Below are 20,268 nucleotides of genomic sequence, written 5' to 3'. Positions count from 1 at the left end.
CACCAAAGTTTAGCTTTGAAATCTAGCACAGCTCCACCAGTCTATGCCTTTGTAAAAGAGAAGACAGCACATCTAAGTTTTGCCAGATGTCCTTCTCCGATTACTTCTTTAGTTTCTCTGGACTCTAATAAAACACAAATTCACCAAACACCTAAATGGAATTGACCAAAGACAACACCCACAGATTTTGAGACAGTAAAGTTACCTTTTGAATTGTGTGTATGTATTTTCACTTACAACCTCCATTTGCTACAAAATAATAGAAAAAACGTTGACAATGTGGATAACACTAAAGTCAGATGCACTTTACCCAGGTCACTGACATCACTTAGTAGAAGCACACTGTAATTTTATCAGCTGTATTTAATGAATGTTTTAGTTTATTATCAAATTTACACTGCACTAACATTTTACAATAATTTTGGTTGTAGAGGAAATCAATCATACTTAAGAAATATACAAGAAGCTTTCTACAGAAAAGGGTTTAAAAGGAAACTGGTAAAAAAGAAAGGGAATAAGGAGAAGGAAGAAAAGGGATAAAATGGAAGAATAAAAAGAAAATTATAAACCTTGAAAGAATTCAAGACATAATATCTGAATAGACTAAAGTTTGCAGTAATATTACACAATAGTAGGGGAAATTATGTCTGCTACTGTTGCAAAGCATGTAACCAGCTTTCTAAGTAACAACCAAGGAAAAATCATGAACAAAAATACATAATACATTATTTTACTTAACAAACAGTACAATTGTAAACTTCATACCTTTAAAGAAAAAAATTGAGGTCTGCATGTGTAAACCAACACACAAATATTTTAACCAGCATTAGTTGTAAAAAAAAATTAAAATAATTGTTGTAAGATATTATAGCATCGAAATTAATTCTGAAATTCAATTTATTTATAAAGGAATACCTTGAAATGGATAAAAATAGAATTTATATTTTAAAACCTCACAAATAAATTAAATGCCTTTTCTAAAAAAGCATACTGAAATTAGGTGGATTTTCTTACTTTCAGGGGACATGAAATGACCACATCAATTGAATGTTAAAAGCTCAAGGTCTTCTGAACTGTTTGATTTGTTAAATATTATGCCAAATATTCAAAAGAAAAGCTTTCCAGTTAGGAAGAAACTCTGTTTTCTTCAGTTATAATACAAAAGATAAGAGTGGAGAAAAGTGACAAAACTACATGGCAGTGTAATAAACTCTGCTCTGTCTCTTTCAGGCACTTTCATAACTCTAAAAATAACATGTTCAACTGTTTATTTGAAAGGTAAAAATCCTTCCCTTCAGGAATTCAAATTTTAAAAACTGAGTATGCTTTTACAGAAAGCATCACATTGTAATTAGAATACCTATATTATGATGAGATGGGCCCCAAGAAGAATTAAGCAGTCTCAAATTTCTTCCTACTCTAACCATTCAATGATTCTATGTTTCTACAACAACCTTTCTGGAAGGCACCAGGTAACTGGCACAGCTCCATATGTGGTGTGACTCCCTGAGGAAGTGACGCAGCACAAGGACATCTCATCTCAGGGAAGCATCTCTCGGGTCGGCTGCTTTGATCTCTGCTCCGAGATACATCGGGTGGTCCTGAAGTGGCACCGCGCTCTTAAGAATGAGACAGGACTCTTCGATGTTCGGTCTTCGGGTTGTTTATTACCTCTTATCTACAAAGTTTTCTCTCTGCCCAGCTGAGATCTGTTCAGTAAGGCAGCCACAAGCACTCTGACCGCCCCCGAGGTGGTGTCGTCTTTTTTATACTGCAAACTACGTACATCATATTTACCTTTAATTCCCAATACCTATCACCTATGTTAAACAATGCACTTCTACTCTAAACCAATCCCCAAGTGCCAACATCACACTAGAAAATGGAGAACAAGAAGAAGAAAGAAGAAGGACAAGACATGTCCTCATCCCTCCATCTTGTCCCCATAACCCCTATACCAAAAATCCTAAAATCTACATTTTCAGCCTGTGTGCACTCTGTAAATACACCATTCAAACTCGTGTGATTTTCAAATCCCCATACCAAGTTGGCAATTCACTAGAAGGATCAAAATCAAGCCACCAGGTGTTCCGGGCACCATGCCAGGAACTCCGAACCCCTTGGGGGGGGTCTGCAGCGACTCTGGACATCCGGAGTGATGTGCTGAGTTCCCACAAGCATCAACCACTGTTTGTGCATGTCATGGAAGCAGCACACTAAAGGCAACAAAACCAATGAACCACAGGTCAGGATACACAATACAGTTTGAATAAGGAATGTCACACCCAACCCAAACACAGCACTGAAGAGAAGAGATATCACCTTCTTTGAAACAAATAGTGAAAATGAAATCTGAACAGTCTCATGCATGTTTCTTTACATCACCAGCTTTCATCAGAGCCTTAATAGCTCTGGCCCTCATCTCGAGTTCCAGAAGCTCCAGCTGTTGGGCTGATGGCTGAACATCTTCTGATGGAGGAACAGCTAAGGTTGCTGCTTTGGGCTCCTTCGGGCTGGACTCTGCCAATCCCAGAATCTCATTCACACTCTTCTCAATGTCCTTCTGAAGGTCATCTATCTGGCCAGATCCACTTCTGACAGTGCTCTCTTGCACATCGGGACCATCCTCTTCATTGCATGGGCCTTCTATGTCACTATCATATGCATCTGCATTTATGCTGAGGACATCACTATCTTCTCCCTTGCCTGTAACACAAACATAACTATCACAGATTTGCCTAACAGAATTCTTTTACCTCAACTTACAAAATCACTTCTGCTTGAAGTGTTACTCTGCAAATTAAGAGAGTGAAAAAAATCTAGAAAAAAAATCTATATGATAACCAACTCCTCTTCTTTGTCTCCTTCAACTTTTAAAGGTAATTTATACAAGTTTTAATGCATCTTTATGCAATTCTAAAAGAACACACAATATATCAATACAGCAATACCAGAAAATTTTGTTCTCTCCCGTGAAGTTACATTACCTATTTTCCTAAATAAACTGTCAAAAAATTCTATATTGAAGAAAACTTTTGCAGTGCAAAACTGATTTTCGTTTCTCTCTTAAATAAACCTAATATTCAGAATGCAACTTCAAAAATTACACTCAACTATGTTATGTATTTTAAGAGGAGTAAAACTTTAGTGAGACACTGTCATGGTTTGACGCTGGTGCAATGCCAGTGCCCCCATTAAAATACATTCTCCCTGGTGTCTGCTGTGGGATGTGACCAGGAGTAAGCAAAGCAGGTCTCCACTTAGAAATAAAGAAAAGAAAACTTTATCAACTACACTACAACTATAAGTAAAAAGAAACACACACAGGGAAAATGAAAACCTTACAAATACATTTCCTCCTCCCCCCCCACACCAAATTTCCAATACGTCTATCCCCCAAATCGCTGACTCTCAGTCCATCACCACCCTGTAGATAATCAATTCTCAATTCGTCAAGAGGAGTCCTTCTTGTGCCATAGCGACCTCTTCCTTTCGTGTCCAGTGCTCTCACCACTGCACAAGGACCAGAGCTGCTTCTAGGGTTGTCTTTTAAGGATGCTTTGTCCCATTCCAAAAAGGGCACAGTCTCTCCTTTGGGACACCTGTCCCCCCCAAATTTTGTCATGCCCTGGGGCCAAGGGGTCTCAACACTGAACTGTCTTGGTTCTGAGCCATTGCCTCCCCCTGGATGCAGTCTCTGTGTCACAAGGAACATGGTTCTGTCCATGGCTATACAAAAAGAGTTCAGCAAAAAAAGCCACTCCATCATCTCTTCCAGCCTAAAACTCTTCTCTATTCTTCCAACATCTCTCACTGACCCAGACCTTCATCACACTTGCACATTTCCTTCTTCATCCTCCACTCCCTCTCCCCTCCAGGAAACGTCAATGCTCTGCAAAGTTTTCATTGTCCAAAAAGGGGTTAAAAGCTCCTACAAGCGGCCAGACACCTTCTCTGCAGGCCCGGCTGTGCGCCCGCACATGGTATCAGATTTCAAGGTAACAGTCCCAGGCGCTCTCTCTCTCTCTGTCTTCCAGGGGGCCCGATGGCTCCCGGTGTCTGTCTCTCTCTTCCACCCTCAGGGTCAGGCCCACCTCTCCAGGCCGCATGGCTTTCCCCTCCCCCCCGCCCAGCCAGCAGCTGGGTCGGGGGCCGGGGGGAGAGACCTGAACTCTTCCTGCCCGAAACCCAAGAGAGCTTCTCTCGCGAGTGCTCTGCTTTTTAACCCCTGTGTTCTCACAGGCATATCCAATGCCCCAGTGGCCAAACCAGATGCCAATATTAAAATCTGAGCACCCACTGGTGTGACCACAGCATATCCCAGAAAACCTACTTCCTATCAAACCACGTCAGACACAAGACTAAAAATTAATAGAAACCCATAGTGCAACTACTCAGAATTTATCATTAGTCCTCCAGATGTACTTAACTCCATGTAAAAACATGGAGGAATTTAAGACTTTGGTTTTTAATTGTGGCTGAAAGTTGGAGTGTATTTTTAAAAACATAATTAAAAGAGGTAGCTCAATAAAAAGCAAAGCTCTAACAGAACCTAACTAACCATTCTCCCAATTTAGCTGCAGCAAGACTTGCTTTTGACACACTGGCCTCGGAAGTTCACACTCTTTCAACAGCTTTTGCAAATGTGGAAATTAAGAGCAGGATTGGTTCCAGCTTAAAATGAACAGTGTGTAGTCAGATGATGATAACGTTACTGATTACACAGACTTTATAATTAAGTTATTATTTTTAAGTTGTTATTATTATTAAATTATTACTTTTGGTAGTACCATTTTTACCACTTGCACAGGGAAAAAAAGGCTTTAGAAAAATGTTATTATTTTTTTAAAAACATTTTAAATGCTTTATGGTACCTGTATGCACTTGGTATTAATATATGGAAAGTGCCCAAAAACCTATTTTTCTTGGTGTTTACAATATTCCTCCCATCCTGAGGGTGTGGGAAAAAGAATCAATACTGACTTCAAAAGCTATAAATGCGATTTCTCTACTTAAAAATTTCTCTACTTAAAAAAATAAAAGGAGGGAGGAGAGGAAGATCAAAACAGCTCAGAATTGTTTCATGAACAATAGTAATATTTTAAAATATTAGGGTCTTGTTGATTTAGCATTGAAAATTTTTTGTATTATAGGACACAATTCAAGTTACAATCACTCTGTATCAGGCTGTGATCATCACAGCATTTAAGTTCAGATTTAAGAATTCTGCACACTCACTCTGAGAATACAGTCACACAGCTAAGGTATGTGGCACCTCAAAAATTCCCAACAAGGCTATCAGGAAAGCAAATTCAGCTCACGAAAATATATGTTAAGACATACAAAAGAAGTTTACAGATCACTTTTCACCTTTTTTTTTAAGGCAAGATAAATCACAATTTTGAAATAATATAATCTGAAAGCCTAAAAAATAAACAAGGCTACAAAAAATTCTCCTCACAGCAGTAGCAGTGTGTATGAAAACTACTCATAAGATGAACATACAAAGGTCTTCTCTGATCCTAAGTAATCTTGGCCTGTTCCTACTGTGACAGTAACTTCAAGATTAATATCTCATTTTCATATGCAGTTTCCCCTACTTCCCATACCATTTAGTCATCTTTGAACAGTATCTTTTTAACTTTACCTTGCAAGCTACCATGTGTGTGAAAGATCAGAATAGGAAACAACAGGATTAAGAAACTGTCTTTCTTCACAGTATCAGTGAGTGTTTACTTAACATGCTGGTCAACCAAGCAGCATTCCCATGGATCAAAAAATCAGCTGCATTACAGGATCACAGTTCAAAGCCTGAAACTTAACATCTGAGCCTGACCATCCTAATATACTGCCAAAGTCAAACTGACCTGTACAGAGTCTGGCTGGGATGGAGTTATTTTCTTCACAGCAGAGCACATGATGCTGCTTCTGGATTTGTTCCTGAAGCATGTTGATAACACGCCGGTTTGCTACTGCTGAAGAGTGCTTGAATAGCCTCAGGGCTTTCTCTGTTTCTCACTCTGACCCCACAGAGAGTAAACTGGGAGGCTGGGAGGGATGCAGAGCCAGGACAGCTGGGCCAAACTGACCTAAGGGATATGCTCCACCATACAGCACTGGCATCTGCCTTCCCAAGTAACTGTCATGCATGTTACATGGGACAGTTTTCTTCTCTGTCTGCGTTCCAGGAAGTGGCTAAAAATCTGGCTGCCAATGGGAGCTTGTAACTAAGTCTCTGATTTTTGCTTTGTTTCAATGTACAGCTCCTGCTTCACTTACTGATGAGTCTTTATATTGACTCCTAAGTTGTCCTCATTTTGTTTTGCTGACTGTCACCTTTATCCCACTGGGGGACGAGCGACTGACGGGTTAGTAGGTGCCTACTGGGTCAGCCCACCATAGGATTCCTTTTGGAATCAATTGGTCACATTAAGAAGGAACAAAATATTAAGTCATTCATGTCTATGCTAGAGAAGCTGGGCAGAACTACCCAGGGTTCTATTTAGAAATTGGAACCTCCATAACTGTGGAATTCAGCATTCATTCGGGCTTTTTGGCCTACAGATTATTAATGAGCTAACAGGCTTTATTTCTCTCTTTTGCTCCTGTGTTTTTACAGTAATAAGGATCATGGCTGGCATTTCTCATTATCTTTTTCATTTTGGTAACTTTTACTTTTTTCTTCATCTACAGTTGCAAAATTCATTTCAGCACACTTAATTCCATTTTTAAATTTTAATTTTATCCACTTTTGCTTATTCTCTCATTCTCTCTTCTTTTTCCCACAGCTTCTCAGGCTCCAGTAAAGGAGAATGACTGGAGTTACCCTTTCTAATCTATACAATATTCTCAAAAGTTCTTAAAAGCTAACATCTTGAGAGGAGCCACTGTTATAGCCCAAAGCAATCAGGAAGCTCTGGTTGATTAAGTCATAAAAAACAACAATGATATCACTTGCAGTAACCATCAGTTCCTTTTGATAACACAGAAGCAGAAGAAATCTCAGGAAATCTGTCAGTTCTAAGGTTCCTCCAAGAGTACAACAAGCAACATTTAAAGGATTATCCACAGTCATAGCAACTCACACCTAAGAGTTTTGGTGCTTTTATTACGTATGACTCTTTCCTTTCCCATTTAACTCTTCTCACTAACTAATTCAAAAAAGAAACACGTTTCAAAACTCATTCCAAGAGACATCTTTTAGACAACATTCTGAATTGTGAAATAGTAGCTGCGAGAAGCAAATAAAGTTAGATCTTTGCAAAAAGAAATGTAGCTTAGAAGAATTTTCAACATTCTTTGACTGGAAAAGCTATTTCTGATCTTTCTGCTTAGACCCAGTCAAAATGAAAATAAACAGACTGAGACAGAAATACCTATAGTTCTGGTGCTTCATGCACAAACTAATATGGGCAATTGTTATATGTGCTGATTTAATGACTGGAATAAAATAAATACTACTGCTGGCTAAAAATACTGTTTTCTTGTGTAAAAAGCACAAATGTGCACCAATAACTTATGTGCCTTTGCATTTTCTAACCTGCCATACACTGTAGTACTTGAATGTCTCACAAGCTATGTTTTTGCATTTAAGAAGAAAAAGTACACAAAACAAAATACTCTTTCCCAATGTACGTTCATTCTCTGTTCACAAGAGAGCAGTCAGCTACTTGGAATTAGTCACTGGCCAGCACTGAGAACACAAAATTTCAGCTTTCTCTACAACATACCTTGCTTTGATTCCTGACCTTCCAGCTTGCTGTCTTCTCTCAGAGAAGAAGTTGAGTCTATACTGTTGTCCTGTCTGGAAACAATTAAGAACGCATTTTAATTACCATAATTTAACATCTAACAGAACATTTTTTAGAAACTAAAAAATTATCAGGTGGTAGGCCAATAAGCCAGCTACAGTAGGAATAAGGACAGAAGGAATACAGAGAGCTAATGTGAGCACTCAAAAATAAACTTTTTTTATTTTGCCTTGTGATACACAAGGATAAAGCAATTATTTCCACTGCATCCTTGCCTTTTAAAGTAACAATCCTCAACGGCTATAACTGAGGAACCACAGCTGAGCAGTTATAAAGGAAAAGCTCCTCATATTAGGAGCTTTTCTGTAAAACTCAAAATAAACTGTCATGTAATTAAATTGTTTGGGAAAACTACAATTTCTGCTGCATTCAAATACTATTTACTGTCTTATTTCGAAAGTAAAAAATTATTCTCGTGAAATTATCATTAGACCATCATCAACCTCTCCTAAACCAGAATCTTCCTGTTTCACAAAGGGATACCTTTTAGACGGAAACTGTTTACAACTCAGCTATTACAGTGCATTCAGTACCTGCATTTCTCTATTTCTCCTACTTAAAGACTTCAACCCTTGATGTCTAGGGTTTCAACTCTTTACACAAGTGTAAGAAAGAGACACTTCAGTGAAAGGTTAATGTCTTTCATGTACTTCACACATACTAGTTACACAAACTGTGAAAACACGCAGGAAGGGCACAGGTAGAACAATCCAGAATCACAGGAAGAGTTCAGTTGCCACATCCAGAGAGCACTTTGACAACAGAATTGCCAAATTTCTAAACTAAAGTTAGCATGTCAGTGGCTTAATCTGTATTAATATGGAATCAATGCAGCTCTCCTGGCCATGGGAACCTAACAACAGTATAAAAAGGAAGCTGTATTCTGGTGTCACAGATGTAAATATAATGACTAACAACTTGTTTCTCAGTAATGGCCTTTAGGGCTTTCCTGAAAGTGAACACATGTCTATTTTCCTCATGTTTCACAAGTTGTTTTTTTTTTCCATATGCCCAATGGTTTTATCAGGAGGAACAACACCATAGTATTTCTATAAAACATGGTCTGAGATGAGAGGCAGTCATTTTTATTTCTATTTCCTTTTCTGAAGTGGCAAAGGCTACATCAACAGACTCTCCTCTTTTCCCCCACTTTTTTTAGCCATTGGAACATAATTGTGTAAAGTATCATGCAATAACTCTTTATGGACAATAAACAGGTCAATACATTTGCCTAGCAAAGGCCTGGATGTGAACGTCAGCCTGTTTTGCTTATTTATTGAGCCACATGGCTACACTAACTCCTTTTCCAAGCAAGATAAGAATAATCTAAATATGCCTACACATGTGTAGGCAACTGCAACCAGCAACTGCAAAGAGGACCACAGGTCAGAATGGCCTACAGGACTGTGCTGCCAGAAATCAGACAGAATGAAAAATGTACACCTTCTCCAGGATTTTCAGTGTCATGCAGCTGTAAATAGATGCTTGTAATTCACTAGCAAACCTCAAGCTAGTCTAGACAAGAAGCAAGATGCAAGATCTGAGACTAAGGTATCAAACTGACTGTAAAATCAGAGGTAAAATTCCAAAAATAGACTAGGTTCTGCAAGTAGGCAAGCTGAGGGATGATAATAGAGCACTAGATACCCCAGAGATGAACAGCATCAGCTACTGGCGACAATCACAGGCCTACACCTGCCATCAGAGAGGCCTGCATGCACAAGGAGGTCTGAGCAGCAACAGCAACAAGGATACAAACCTTGTGAGCTTCTGTGTCAGCAGGCAGGGAGAGATGTGGATTTCAGACCAGTTACTGGTCAGCAGATGTGGATGGAACCACTTGGTTTTTAGCTTTTTTTTTTAAGCAACTCCTAACAATTTGCTATATCTAGTATCTAGATATTTAACTCTTGACCAAAATTAGGTTGTGATATACCCTGATCATCACTAAGAGTGGAAGCAGCTTTGGCTGCTCCTGTCCCATCCTCTTTCACACACATACTTCACCATTCAGAACTCAGTAGTCATGTCTGCACTAGACAGCAAACTGTCACTTTAAAAAGCCTGATCTTGCACCAGTAGTATTCAGACAGTAGATTTCAGAACTCTGGTATCACCTTGATGTCTGATGAAGAACTGTAATCATCTCTTTCAGAGAAAACAAAGTGACCACTATAGTTCACACATTGTCTGTGAAATTATCCACAACCATTTTAATAGTTGTATAAAAAGAAATTACCAACTTTAAAAAAAAACACACATTGAAACTTGTAAAGTTTCTTCCTGATGCTTTGACTTTAACAATAATTACAGCTAACCCATATTCATTTAGAGACTACCTACTGTCAGCAAAAGAATTTTTACAACATGGAAGTACTTTTACAGCACTCTCTCAGAATTGATTGGATTGGACTGCATTGCTGCTGAACCTTCACAACTTTGCTTCGTAGGCAAGCATTTTGCACCATCTACTGGCCCAACAAATGCATCTTAAGTTCATTGCTCAGTTTGACTTTTAACTTGTTAGCCTTGTTTTATGTGTCTGCTAGTGAAAAATATTTTTTCCCTAATTATCTGTACTGTGGTATACATTTAAGAAAGGGGGGTCTTCAAACAATGGGAGCAGAAGATACGTTGTTCTAAAATTAAGGGACATTATCCACACTTGATACTCTCTTTTTTCATGCTGTGCTGGTAAGTGACAATAGTAATTTAGAGTGTCACCCTTTTGCCAACCTTTATATTTCTCCCTCAAGATGACAGTTAAGTCCAAAGTCAATCTTCCAAGCAATAAACTCAGCACATTTAAATTATTATTTTAAACAGAACAACACTTTCACAGTATGATCTTTTCAGCAGAAAGAAGCTAACTTTCAGCAGTTTGCTGAAAGCAAATGTTGTAAATTTAAATTTACCTCATTTTACATAGAGCATGCATTTCATGTTGTCATGTGCCACACTAGTGTAATCCCTAACTGGGCTCACACAAATGGTTTCTGTACACGATTTGCTACAGGAATTTGTAGAGCTCTCAACGCATCTGGGTTTGAAGGTGATTTGGTACCCAATTCCAATAGGTTATCCAAAGCTGGGTAAAAACACAGCAAAGGTTAGGAAATGAGTACTGGCAGAGGAGCAGATGGCTAAGGATTGACAGTAGCTCTCCAATACTGGTGGCAGGGATACCAGGTTTCAGTGGTCACTGGGGTTGGAGACCAGAAGGCAAAGTATTACTCACCTGAATCTCCAGTGAGACTTGAGATTGGGACCTCTTATTTTTGACATAATGTACCTTCCTGAATTAAAATTTGCCTTTGCACTCAGTTCCAGGCATAAAAATCATTTCCAGAAGTCCCAAGTCCTTGAAAGATTCCTGCAAATTTTTGTTCCAAGGACAGTTTTTTTTAACACGCTTTAAGTAGCAAGTTAAAAAAACAAAAGGGAAAAAAGTTCTTATGAAGTAGTGCTTCTCAAAGAAAGGTATCTCAAAAGACAGGTGTTAATAAAATAGTTTAATGAGCTATGCAAAGTCCATCAGTCCTGTTACAGGTGATGTTTCAGGACACCATAAGAACAGAAGGCAGTGAAGCAAATTAGCCAAATGCTGATGTATCTGTTCAGTGACTCATGTAGCTGGTTGTTACAGTGATTCCAAATGCTGAAAAATTGTCTTGCAGGGCTGGGTAATTATCAGATGGTAAATGCATGCTTGTGAACAGCCCAGCAGCCAGGAGCACAACACATCATAACAAGACAAAACTTTTAACTGCTAACCTTTCCAAAAGAAAACAAGCAAAAACTGCACTTTTGACTGCAAAGTAGTAAAATACCTGTAAATTCTTGAAAGAGCAAATATTAAACTGCAAATTTTCACTCAGTGAAAAAATAAGCCAAATATGATTTTGAAGGCAAAAGATCATTTACTCAGACACATATGAACATTGATCATTATAATGCTATTAGAATGCTTGTTCTTTTAATGTTTTACTAATACAGCATGTAACTTACTTTCACTTGTTCTGCTGGAGGATATTTGAAGAGTCAATTCAGGTAAAAGAAAAGAAACAGCTCAAAAACATGCTAACACTTCTTGAACAAGATGAAGAATACCTACTTGGTTTTTGCAAGACATTATCTGACTCCTGTCAATTAAATACCTGATGTTTAGTTGGAAGCTTCATATACAGTAATTCTCTTGTTTTAACAGTATTCCATTTCAGACAATAACACAGAAACAGCAACAAAAATCTGAGAATTGCATATTCAAAAACCTATACAAAGCCAACAAATAACAAAATTTATCTATTGCAACAGCATGTTCCAGTTACTAGTAAATATAGGTCCTGCTTCTTCAGTTCTTCTGCATGGTTATTGCCGGATTTCTAATGCTTCACACAGCATAAGCTGGTGATAGAAGAGCAAATATTTTACATGCTAATGTAAGCATGTGAAGCATTTACATAGTTGAAATTCAAGAAAAGCCTCAGGACTTCCACTTCTAGTAACAGAATCAGGATATGTGCAAAAACCAAAAAAGGAAGATTCAATTTACAATTAGATGCAATACCATCTAAAAGCTTCACATAAATATCTGAATTTTGCAAATTTCCTGTAACTAGAGAAACTTCCCTAAATTCCTGCTACTTTTAGCTCGTTCAGACAAGAAACAGCTCTTTAGAGACGGAGAGTCATTTGCTTATTTCATTTTAAATTTCTCTACATGTATTGATTCAAGCATTCTGAATTTCAGTTGATACATGCAGATGGCTAAAGATATGTTTGTTGAATTTATTTTTTTCAAAGGACAATAATGAAAGAAACAAATGGATGTTTCCAATCAGTTAAAACACTTTTGATTAGAGTACTACTTGCTATTCACTTTTTCCCTTTCCACATTCACATTTCCATGTAAAAACTAATACAAGTCAGATTTAAAACAAGTAAGTTATAATAGAATGCAGGAAAAAGAAGTAGTTTATATGAAAGCCACATGCAATGAAGATAACCTAGGAAGAACTAACAGTGATTATATAAATAGAGAAACTGCCTTTTTTGTTATGAAAAGTCTTTTCTATTCCCAGGGCAAACAAATTTACCTACTTAAATCCAGAAGAGAAGTATAATTAATGATCACAAACAATGCTTGCTTGTCTTAGCAATGCAGTTTTCAATATTTTTTCACATATGCACCCTAAGCCTCTCTAGTGGCTGACTTGTTGCTGAAACACAGTTTTCTGAAGTTTTGAAAACTTGCATTTATAATTATTTACACACAGGTTATAAAGAAGCTGACCCAAGGCCCAAAGATTAGACTACTTAGTAAAAAGTGCTTGTGATTGTTTACCATTGTAAAAGCATCATATTGGTCTACTTACTGAGCACTGAACTTCAAGATTAACATAAAATCTTAATTCTTCTCATTTTCTCCTATCTCTTTATTTTTCTATCCTCCAAACAGTTTTTCTGTTTTGTTTTCTTTTTGTTAATGCCACCACACAGCTGAACCGTGGAGCCAAGGTACTCAGACAGCACCCACTGATGCAGAATGATAATTTTGAAAGGGAGAAGAAAATCCCTAATTCCTAAAACTTGCCTGCCCAGCTTGGAGGGGTCTGAAACCCTAAACTATCAGGATACAGATACAAGAACAAGGGACACCTCAATCACTGTTTGTCACAGGAAGCAATTTGCTCTACAACTATGAACAACATCTCTCAGTTTCGTTTACCTTTTTGAAACACAATTTCTTCTTGATTTACTACCAGCTACTGAAACCTTCCCAACTGGCACGGGAAAACAGGGTAAGTGTCTTCGATATCCACTAGCTAAAAACTGGTAAATTCTGATTTTTCTTATTTGATAGTTTTATTCATTAATTTCCTCTTTTTAGATTTTTACGAGCTCAAATAATTTCCATATAAGAAATAATTTACACAGTCTACACTATCAAAGGATCATAAATACATGTCTCAACAGTAGCTTTGAAACATCTTAAAGACACAGAACAACCTTACTGAAATCCAGCAGCACTACTCCTGCCATACATCTTGGAGATAAAGAACATTTAACATATTTTGCCGTAGTAAATAGCTTGTGAGTTAGGCCTTAAACAAAAACCCAAAACAACACAAAATGTCTTAGGGAATCAAAAACCTTGGGTGTTTTTTATGGCTTATTTAGCAAGCAAGTGTGTCTTCTGATTCTATTTAGAACTTCACTGGCAAATTATCAATCACTTTACAGAGACTATTCCACATAGAGACCACTAGACTACATAAAGAGACCCAATATTTAGTATATTTAATATTTTATTATATTTAGTAATTTTTCTATCTGCTTTTCCAAACCGCCAGCAGAGGGCAATGTCCAAAATAAGAAAATTAGTTTTTAAAACTGACTAGTGACAACCCTGTTCACAGATCAGGTAGGCAACAAATAGCACAGCAGGATACATTAACAATGGGCTCCAAATGGAACTTTAGAAGAAACAGTGTCAAAGGGTATTAAAACTGTATCACAAGGAAAAGAATGAAACATAATTTGTATTCACTCCAGTTCCTAGTATATTTGTATGATGAGAAGTCATCAAAGAAAATTTTGTGATAACTTCATAGCTTGTTCTGAATCAAAGATGGGATCAGAAATTAGGTCTCTGCTAAAGAAAAATACTGACCAGAAGGTGGAAGTTGAATTAGTGTTACTACCTTTCCCATCCATTTGTTCTTATTTAGGAGGTTTAGATAAACTAACCAAACCAATAAAAAAAGTAACCAATAAATAAAGTAACCAGGAGGTTACTTTAATCTGCCCATCTCTGCTGCATTGTCTTGTACTGTCTCAGAGGTTTACTAAGTGTGTCCTGAATCTCCGGACCACATGTAATCAGGTCAGTACTGAAAACATAAAAGCTTACTAGTCTTCTAGAAACAAGTTAGCCTCCCTAAATTTGATGCATTGTGCATGATAATGAGTAACTTTCCTTTTCCCTTTAATACTTCCATAGAAACTATCAAACAGGTGAACTCCTGACAAAGAAACGGTCTTTAAAAAACAGAGAAGCATTTTAAGAAAAGGTTAAGAAGTGCTGTCTTTTACAAAACTGCCAGATGCCAAGATAAGAGCAAGAGACTAGAAGTATCTGTTCTTGAAACTCTACATTCTGTAGCACTCCTTATACAGAGTGCATTGAACAGGTGAGTGCCAGTGCTGCTTCAACTGGGGCAGGAATGAAGGACCAGAATGAAAAGGTGAAAGAGAAGGGAAAAATCTCAGCTGAACTGAAAGTACACTTAAACAATTCACTGACCTAAGTGGGAGGGGTTTACTGCTTTAGCTCACAAAAAGACAACCTAAATCACACCACTTCTGTTGCAGGACACAAGTATGAAAGTTTAATTACCACAACTCAGATGATAGTTGGTATGCCACTATGAACCCAGTTATGTGCTCAAGACACACTTTATGTCACAAAGTGAAAAAATCATGTCTGTAAGTTTAGGGCTTGCTAGTAGCCACAGTTCATTGTCATTCAGAGTAATTAATTCAGGATATAGCAACTGGGTCTTTCAATTATATATTTGATCATTTCTCATGAAAAATGTCTGAATTGTTCAGTCTCCTGAAATTAAGTTTAAGTGTTTTATCTTTTACTCACTGACTGACTGAATCACCTCCAGTCTTGTCTCCTCCATCTGCCTCCTCGTCAGTATCAGAATCAGCTCCAATCTTGCCTAGATATACACAGTTCCAAACATGAAAATTTAGGAAAGTGATATAATTAATAATACATACTTAGGTTTACTTTTAATTATTAACTCTATTACAGTCAGCAGAAGAGGATTTTTCCCAGTTAAAGCAGAAGTTCTAAAATTAGACTTAGTCAAAACCAAAACCCTTATTTGGGAGTTTTCTGTTGGCTTTGCATACATTTATACTGGATTACAAAAAATCTGATTAGCTACTCTGATTAGTACAATACTGTGGGTGCTAAAAATAAAGTACAGAATTAACAGCAAGATACTCTGGAGCACTCAGACTCGAAGAGCTTTTCTTCATTGACAAGACAGCAATATGTTTACAAATAAGTTCTATATTCCTTAAACTCCACGTGCAAGTTTAATAAAGCTGTGAAAAGCTGGAATGACATATCCTTAACCAAAGTACCTGAGCTGAGTGACTTGGTGGAACTGAGCGATTATGTACACACTAATATATACTTACTAGTGTGTGTCTGTATATATACATACATATTTAAGTAGCTAAAAAGCGTGCCAATTAGGTTGAGGCAGACTATTTTCTGGTATACAGTGGAGTTTTAAAGTTTCATTCATACCTTCAAGTATCTTCAACAGTTTTTTTTCCGATAACAGCTCCAACTGCTCCATGCAAAGTCTTTTGATTTCATCCATGGAACAGTTCTAAGAAGACAGATAAGACAAACCACAAGCTACTAAAAATTTCTGAGAAGAGAGTAATTAAAAGATGTAATATCTAACTGTAATGAAGAGTTAACTTGGATTAAAGCCTCTCCCATATTCTGATCTGCATTGATGCAACTGCTGTAGAAAACCAGGCATTTCAGTTATAACAAGAATAGCATATGTGTGGGTTTCATCTGAAAAATTAAGCAATACACACTCTATCAGTTACCTGACCTATGGCTTGGAGTCTTTACTGCAGCTACAATACTGAGCACCAGAAACACCAGAACATATGTGTGAAGCATGGAACCGCAAACAATTGCAGACCTGGTTATTCCTAGTTTTCCATCACTAGGGGGAAGCTGGGCTATGTAATTAAGCTTGCAAAGACCAGAGGCAACTGTTGAGTGCAAGTCCACAAACTGGAGAAAATAATGCTATTGATGACAGACCAACAGATGCAAATCACAACACAGAAAATAAAGGAAGTATGTAAACTGTGATTAATTTCTCATGCTTGGTGCATACCATACACTGCCACAGATTTTACTGGTATTCCAGTTACTTTCAAATCTCATACCTCCTGGTGACATTTGGGAATTTCTCATTTTCAAATGAGCTATGATACCATGTACAAGTACCAAAATTAGGAGCTGCTAAACAGGTTGTAACACTCTCAATCATATTTTAAGTTTGGTTCTACACTATGAGGCAATTTCCCTACAAACTCAGCAATGTCTTTCCTTCCAGATTCTCAACTTCTTCTTCTACTGCCAGAGACAAGAAATGGATGAGCCTATGTGCAACTTGCCATATGTTTAAAACTAAGTCCTGTCTCACTTATATTATTAATAATACAAGTCATTAAGATAAAAATTTGAGATAAAAAATTTACAACTACTAACAAGCATTACACAGATGACATTTCACTTGCAGCCTCCTTCTGTACAGGCTGCTAGCCTAATTTATTTTAAGTCCTATCGTTCACAAGATTCAAAAAGTGTATGATCCAAGCCAGTAAAACTCCACCTTTAGTCCACAGGAGTTACAGCTTCAGAAGTTGTTTATGAAGAATGGGCTTTATTTTCTTATCTCAGACATTGCTTTAATACCATACAAAGAAAATCAGTTGCCACAAGCAGAAATCAGTATTTTATTTACAAATCAGCATATTAGTTAGTGAACAACACTACTGTATTTACTCCTCATAACCACGAAAATCTAAAGGTAAACCTGAAGTTCAGAAATGGTTGAGCAGTAGCAAAAGTAGTAACCTGGAATAACAACAGCAAATCTTTAAGAAGTCTCACTTCCAGACACATGACTGGGAGACTACTTAAGAAGAGTACTTGACTTCGTAGAAACTTCTTCAGTTGAGAGAAATATACAGGCAGCTTTTAAAATGTAAATGCACTAGGCTTGAGAAATAAGTATTTTTTGTCACACAAGCATTCAAGATCATGGTAAATATATAAATGGTAAGTGTACTTCGGTACCTTTAAAGTATCAGGCAGCATCTTCTGTAGTTTCTTCTCCCCTATGACACAGAAACACTGTTGAAGCATTTCCTTTTTGTCCCCAATGTAGAAACTGACAGGTTTGAGTGACACAGTGAGATCTAATCCTCCTTCTTCTATATCACTGGGTTGTTCAGCTTCTTCCACTTTTTCTCCAGAGAGTACATTGCATTTTGTTTCCTAAAATCAAAGAAGGCACATTTTCTAGTGAATTAGAGAAGAGAGAAAATTACAGCTTTACCTGTGCTTGCAATAATATTCCCTTCATAAAGGCAAGGTACATCTTAACATGGGTTTCTCAAGTTCCAGTGTTTCATATTGCAAGGTAACTGCATTAGAGAAGTTTATGTATTTTACTACTGAAAACATTATTGTGCCAGGAAAATTGTTTAAACCTCCATGAAGTGAAAACTACTCCTAAATATTAACTGGGAAATACTATCTGCAAACACTTAGCTGGTGCTTACACATGAAAGCATGCTTTAATGCAGAAGAAATCCATCTGATTAGCTGGGCAGTTAAATCATAAAGCTCATCATTTACAGCTACCCTGCTAAGACTGGCATACAATCCCCCGTATGGCAGTCTTCACAGAATTAAAATGGGCTTTGTATTAGAAAATAAACCCTCCATACATCAGCGGAGGACCTCTAAAATAGAAAAAACTAATTAAAACAAACAATCAAAAACCCAAACAAAAACAAAAACCCAAAAAAACTAAAACTCAACCAAACAAAAAAACCCCAAAAAAGACCAAAAAAAAAAAAACCGAAAAAACAAACGACCAGTCAGGAATATATTTGTTAGCCTCAGAATTCACTTAGGCGTGCATGTCACAACCATTTTTTGCACACCAACACATCCTTGGGAAGACTCGCAAGGGCAGAAGTGCGAAAACCACGACGGGCGCTAACGGACCTTGTACGCCACACCCTCACACCTGGGAAGCACAGACCGGCGTTCCCGGGACGCGCGCCACGGCTCGGCCGGCCCCCGCCGCTGCCTGTGCCTGGGCTGCCCATCTTCGCGCCGCCCACCCTGCAGCCGCACACCGACCAGCGCGACTGAGCCTGGCCCTTCCCGCAGCCAGCCCCGGCAGGGACCACGGCCAGGCCTCTGCCGCCAGGACGCGGGACCGGGACGCGCCTGGGAAGGCAGAGGCGGCACGGCACCGGCCAGACCCCGCGACTCCGCCCGCGCTACCTCCAGGGCACCGTGGCTGGACTCGGTGCTCCGCCGCTTCCTGTCGCTGCCGTTCGGCCCCGGGGCTCCCTCCGGGCAGCATGAACGCGAGCGGCGCCGCTTCTTCTCCTTGGAAGACTTCCTGCCCGGCATGGCCGCGCCGCGCGGACACCGCGCCAGCGCCGCTTCCGGCGGGACTCGCGCGCAGCGCCCCCTGCCGGCCCCGTGCCGCGGCTCCGGGGCCGCGAGAGGCGAGATGGAGGGGCTGTGAGTGTACGGAGGGTGGCTAGGGGAGAGCGAGGCCAGAGAAAAACTGCAGCCATGCGTGGGCACGCACCTCTTTACATAAATATCGATGATCTAGGGCCTAGAAAACACATCTGACCAGGAGCTGGGGTTATTTAGTGTACAGAAAAGGAGGTTCAGGGTTGACCCCATTGCTCTCTAGGACTCCCTCAAAGGAGATTCTCCTGCCGTGCCTGCAGTGAGAGGACAAGAGGAAATGGCCTTAATTTGAGACACGGGAGATTCAGATTAGATATTAGGAAAAAAGATTATCGCTGTCAGGGTGATCAGACATTGGAATAAGTGTCCCTGATGGTAGAGTTCCTGGAGGTGTTCAAGACATGTCTGGATCTGGTGCTGGTGGTGTGGTTTAATGGTTCAGTGGTTACAGTGATAATGCTGGGTGAATGGTGGACTTGATGATTACTTACAGTTCTCTTCCAACATGGATGATTCTACGATGATTCCACAGTTCTATCCTCTGTAACTACTATTTAATTCTGACCTTTTCCCTGACTTTCAACCTGTTTCAATGCTGCAAGGACCCACAAACTCCTCCCTGGGCAGCTGTTTTGCATTGCCAATAACTTTGGAACAATAATAACTCTTTCCAAGATACTTAATGAATACTGGAGAAGTATTTTCATGGGATGCAAACAATTGGGAATTGCAGCAGAGAAGCCTGTTTAAGGCGGGTGGCTGCTTTGTACAATTCACTAACACGCTGATCAGCTTTCTGCCACCAATAAGGTTACAGAGGGAACTCAGTCCATTATCCCAAAGTTAGTCAAAATTAAAGACTAGGGAAGACAAATGTCCAAACTAATGCAGAGAGTGTTTGTATTAAAAATCTCCTTTACTGTGCAAAGATACGTAATAATTTTCTTCTTTATTTAACACAACTGAATGTCTGTTCTTTTTTGTCTGCTTTCTTTCCCAGGTTCAAACATGTTGCCATCCAGTTTGTCCATATTGGGTTGGATCTTCAAATGGGAGGTACTGGCCTATTTAGGCACAGGTCTGCTGAATGCAAGTTGTACAAAACTAGTGGCA

General features: G+C 38.7%; 1 protein-coding gene across 1 annotated transcript; it reads right to left on the bottom strand.

Annotated features, from left to right (window-relative positions):
- Nucleotides 1-355: 355 nt before the first annotated feature.
- Nucleotides 356-19,117, bottom strand: CAAP1 (caspase activity and apoptosis inhibitor 1). The gene is made up of 6 exons (XM_030968930.1): nucleotides 18,952-19,117; nucleotides 17,728-17,928; nucleotides 16,144-16,228; nucleotides 15,466-15,541; nucleotides 7,731-7,804; nucleotides 356-2,706 (listed from the first exon to the last, which is right to left on the bottom strand). Exons 1-6 carry the CDS (start codon nucleotides 19,081-19,083, stop codon nucleotides 2,363-2,365), a joined length of 912 nt encoding a protein of 303 aa, XP_030824790.1. The 5' UTR covers nucleotides 19,084-19,117; the 3' UTR covers nucleotides 356-2,362.
- Between the last annotated feature and the right edge of the window lie 1,151 nt (nucleotides 19,118-20,268).

This window comes from Camarhynchus parvulus, chromosome Z, assembly GCF_901933205.1.
Source record: "Camarhynchus parvulus chromosome Z, STF_HiC, whole genome shotgun sequence".
NCBI lineage: Eukaryota > Metazoa > Chordata > Aves > Passeriformes > Thraupidae > Camarhynchus > Camarhynchus parvulus.
Note: the sequence above shows the minus strand (reverse complement) of the source record. Positions and strands in the feature narration are given on the sequence as shown.

What these genes read in the sequence shown, in the direction of transcription:
- CAAP1 (XM_030968930.1), bottom strand. Translation starts at nt 19,083, where the DNA reads ATGCCGGGCAGGAAGTCTTCCAAGGAGAAGAAGCGGCGCCGCTCGCGT. An exon ending in CCAGCCACGGTGCCCTGGAG is followed by an intron (nt 17,929 to 18,951) that starts GTAGCGCGGGCG and finishes CTTTGATTTTAG; the next exon opens with GAAACAAAATGCAATGTACT. An exon ending in ACTGTTGAAGATACTTGAAG is followed by an intron (nt 15,542 to 16,143) that starts GTATGAATGAAA and finishes GTGTATATCTAG; the next exon opens with GCAAGATTGGAGCTGATTCT.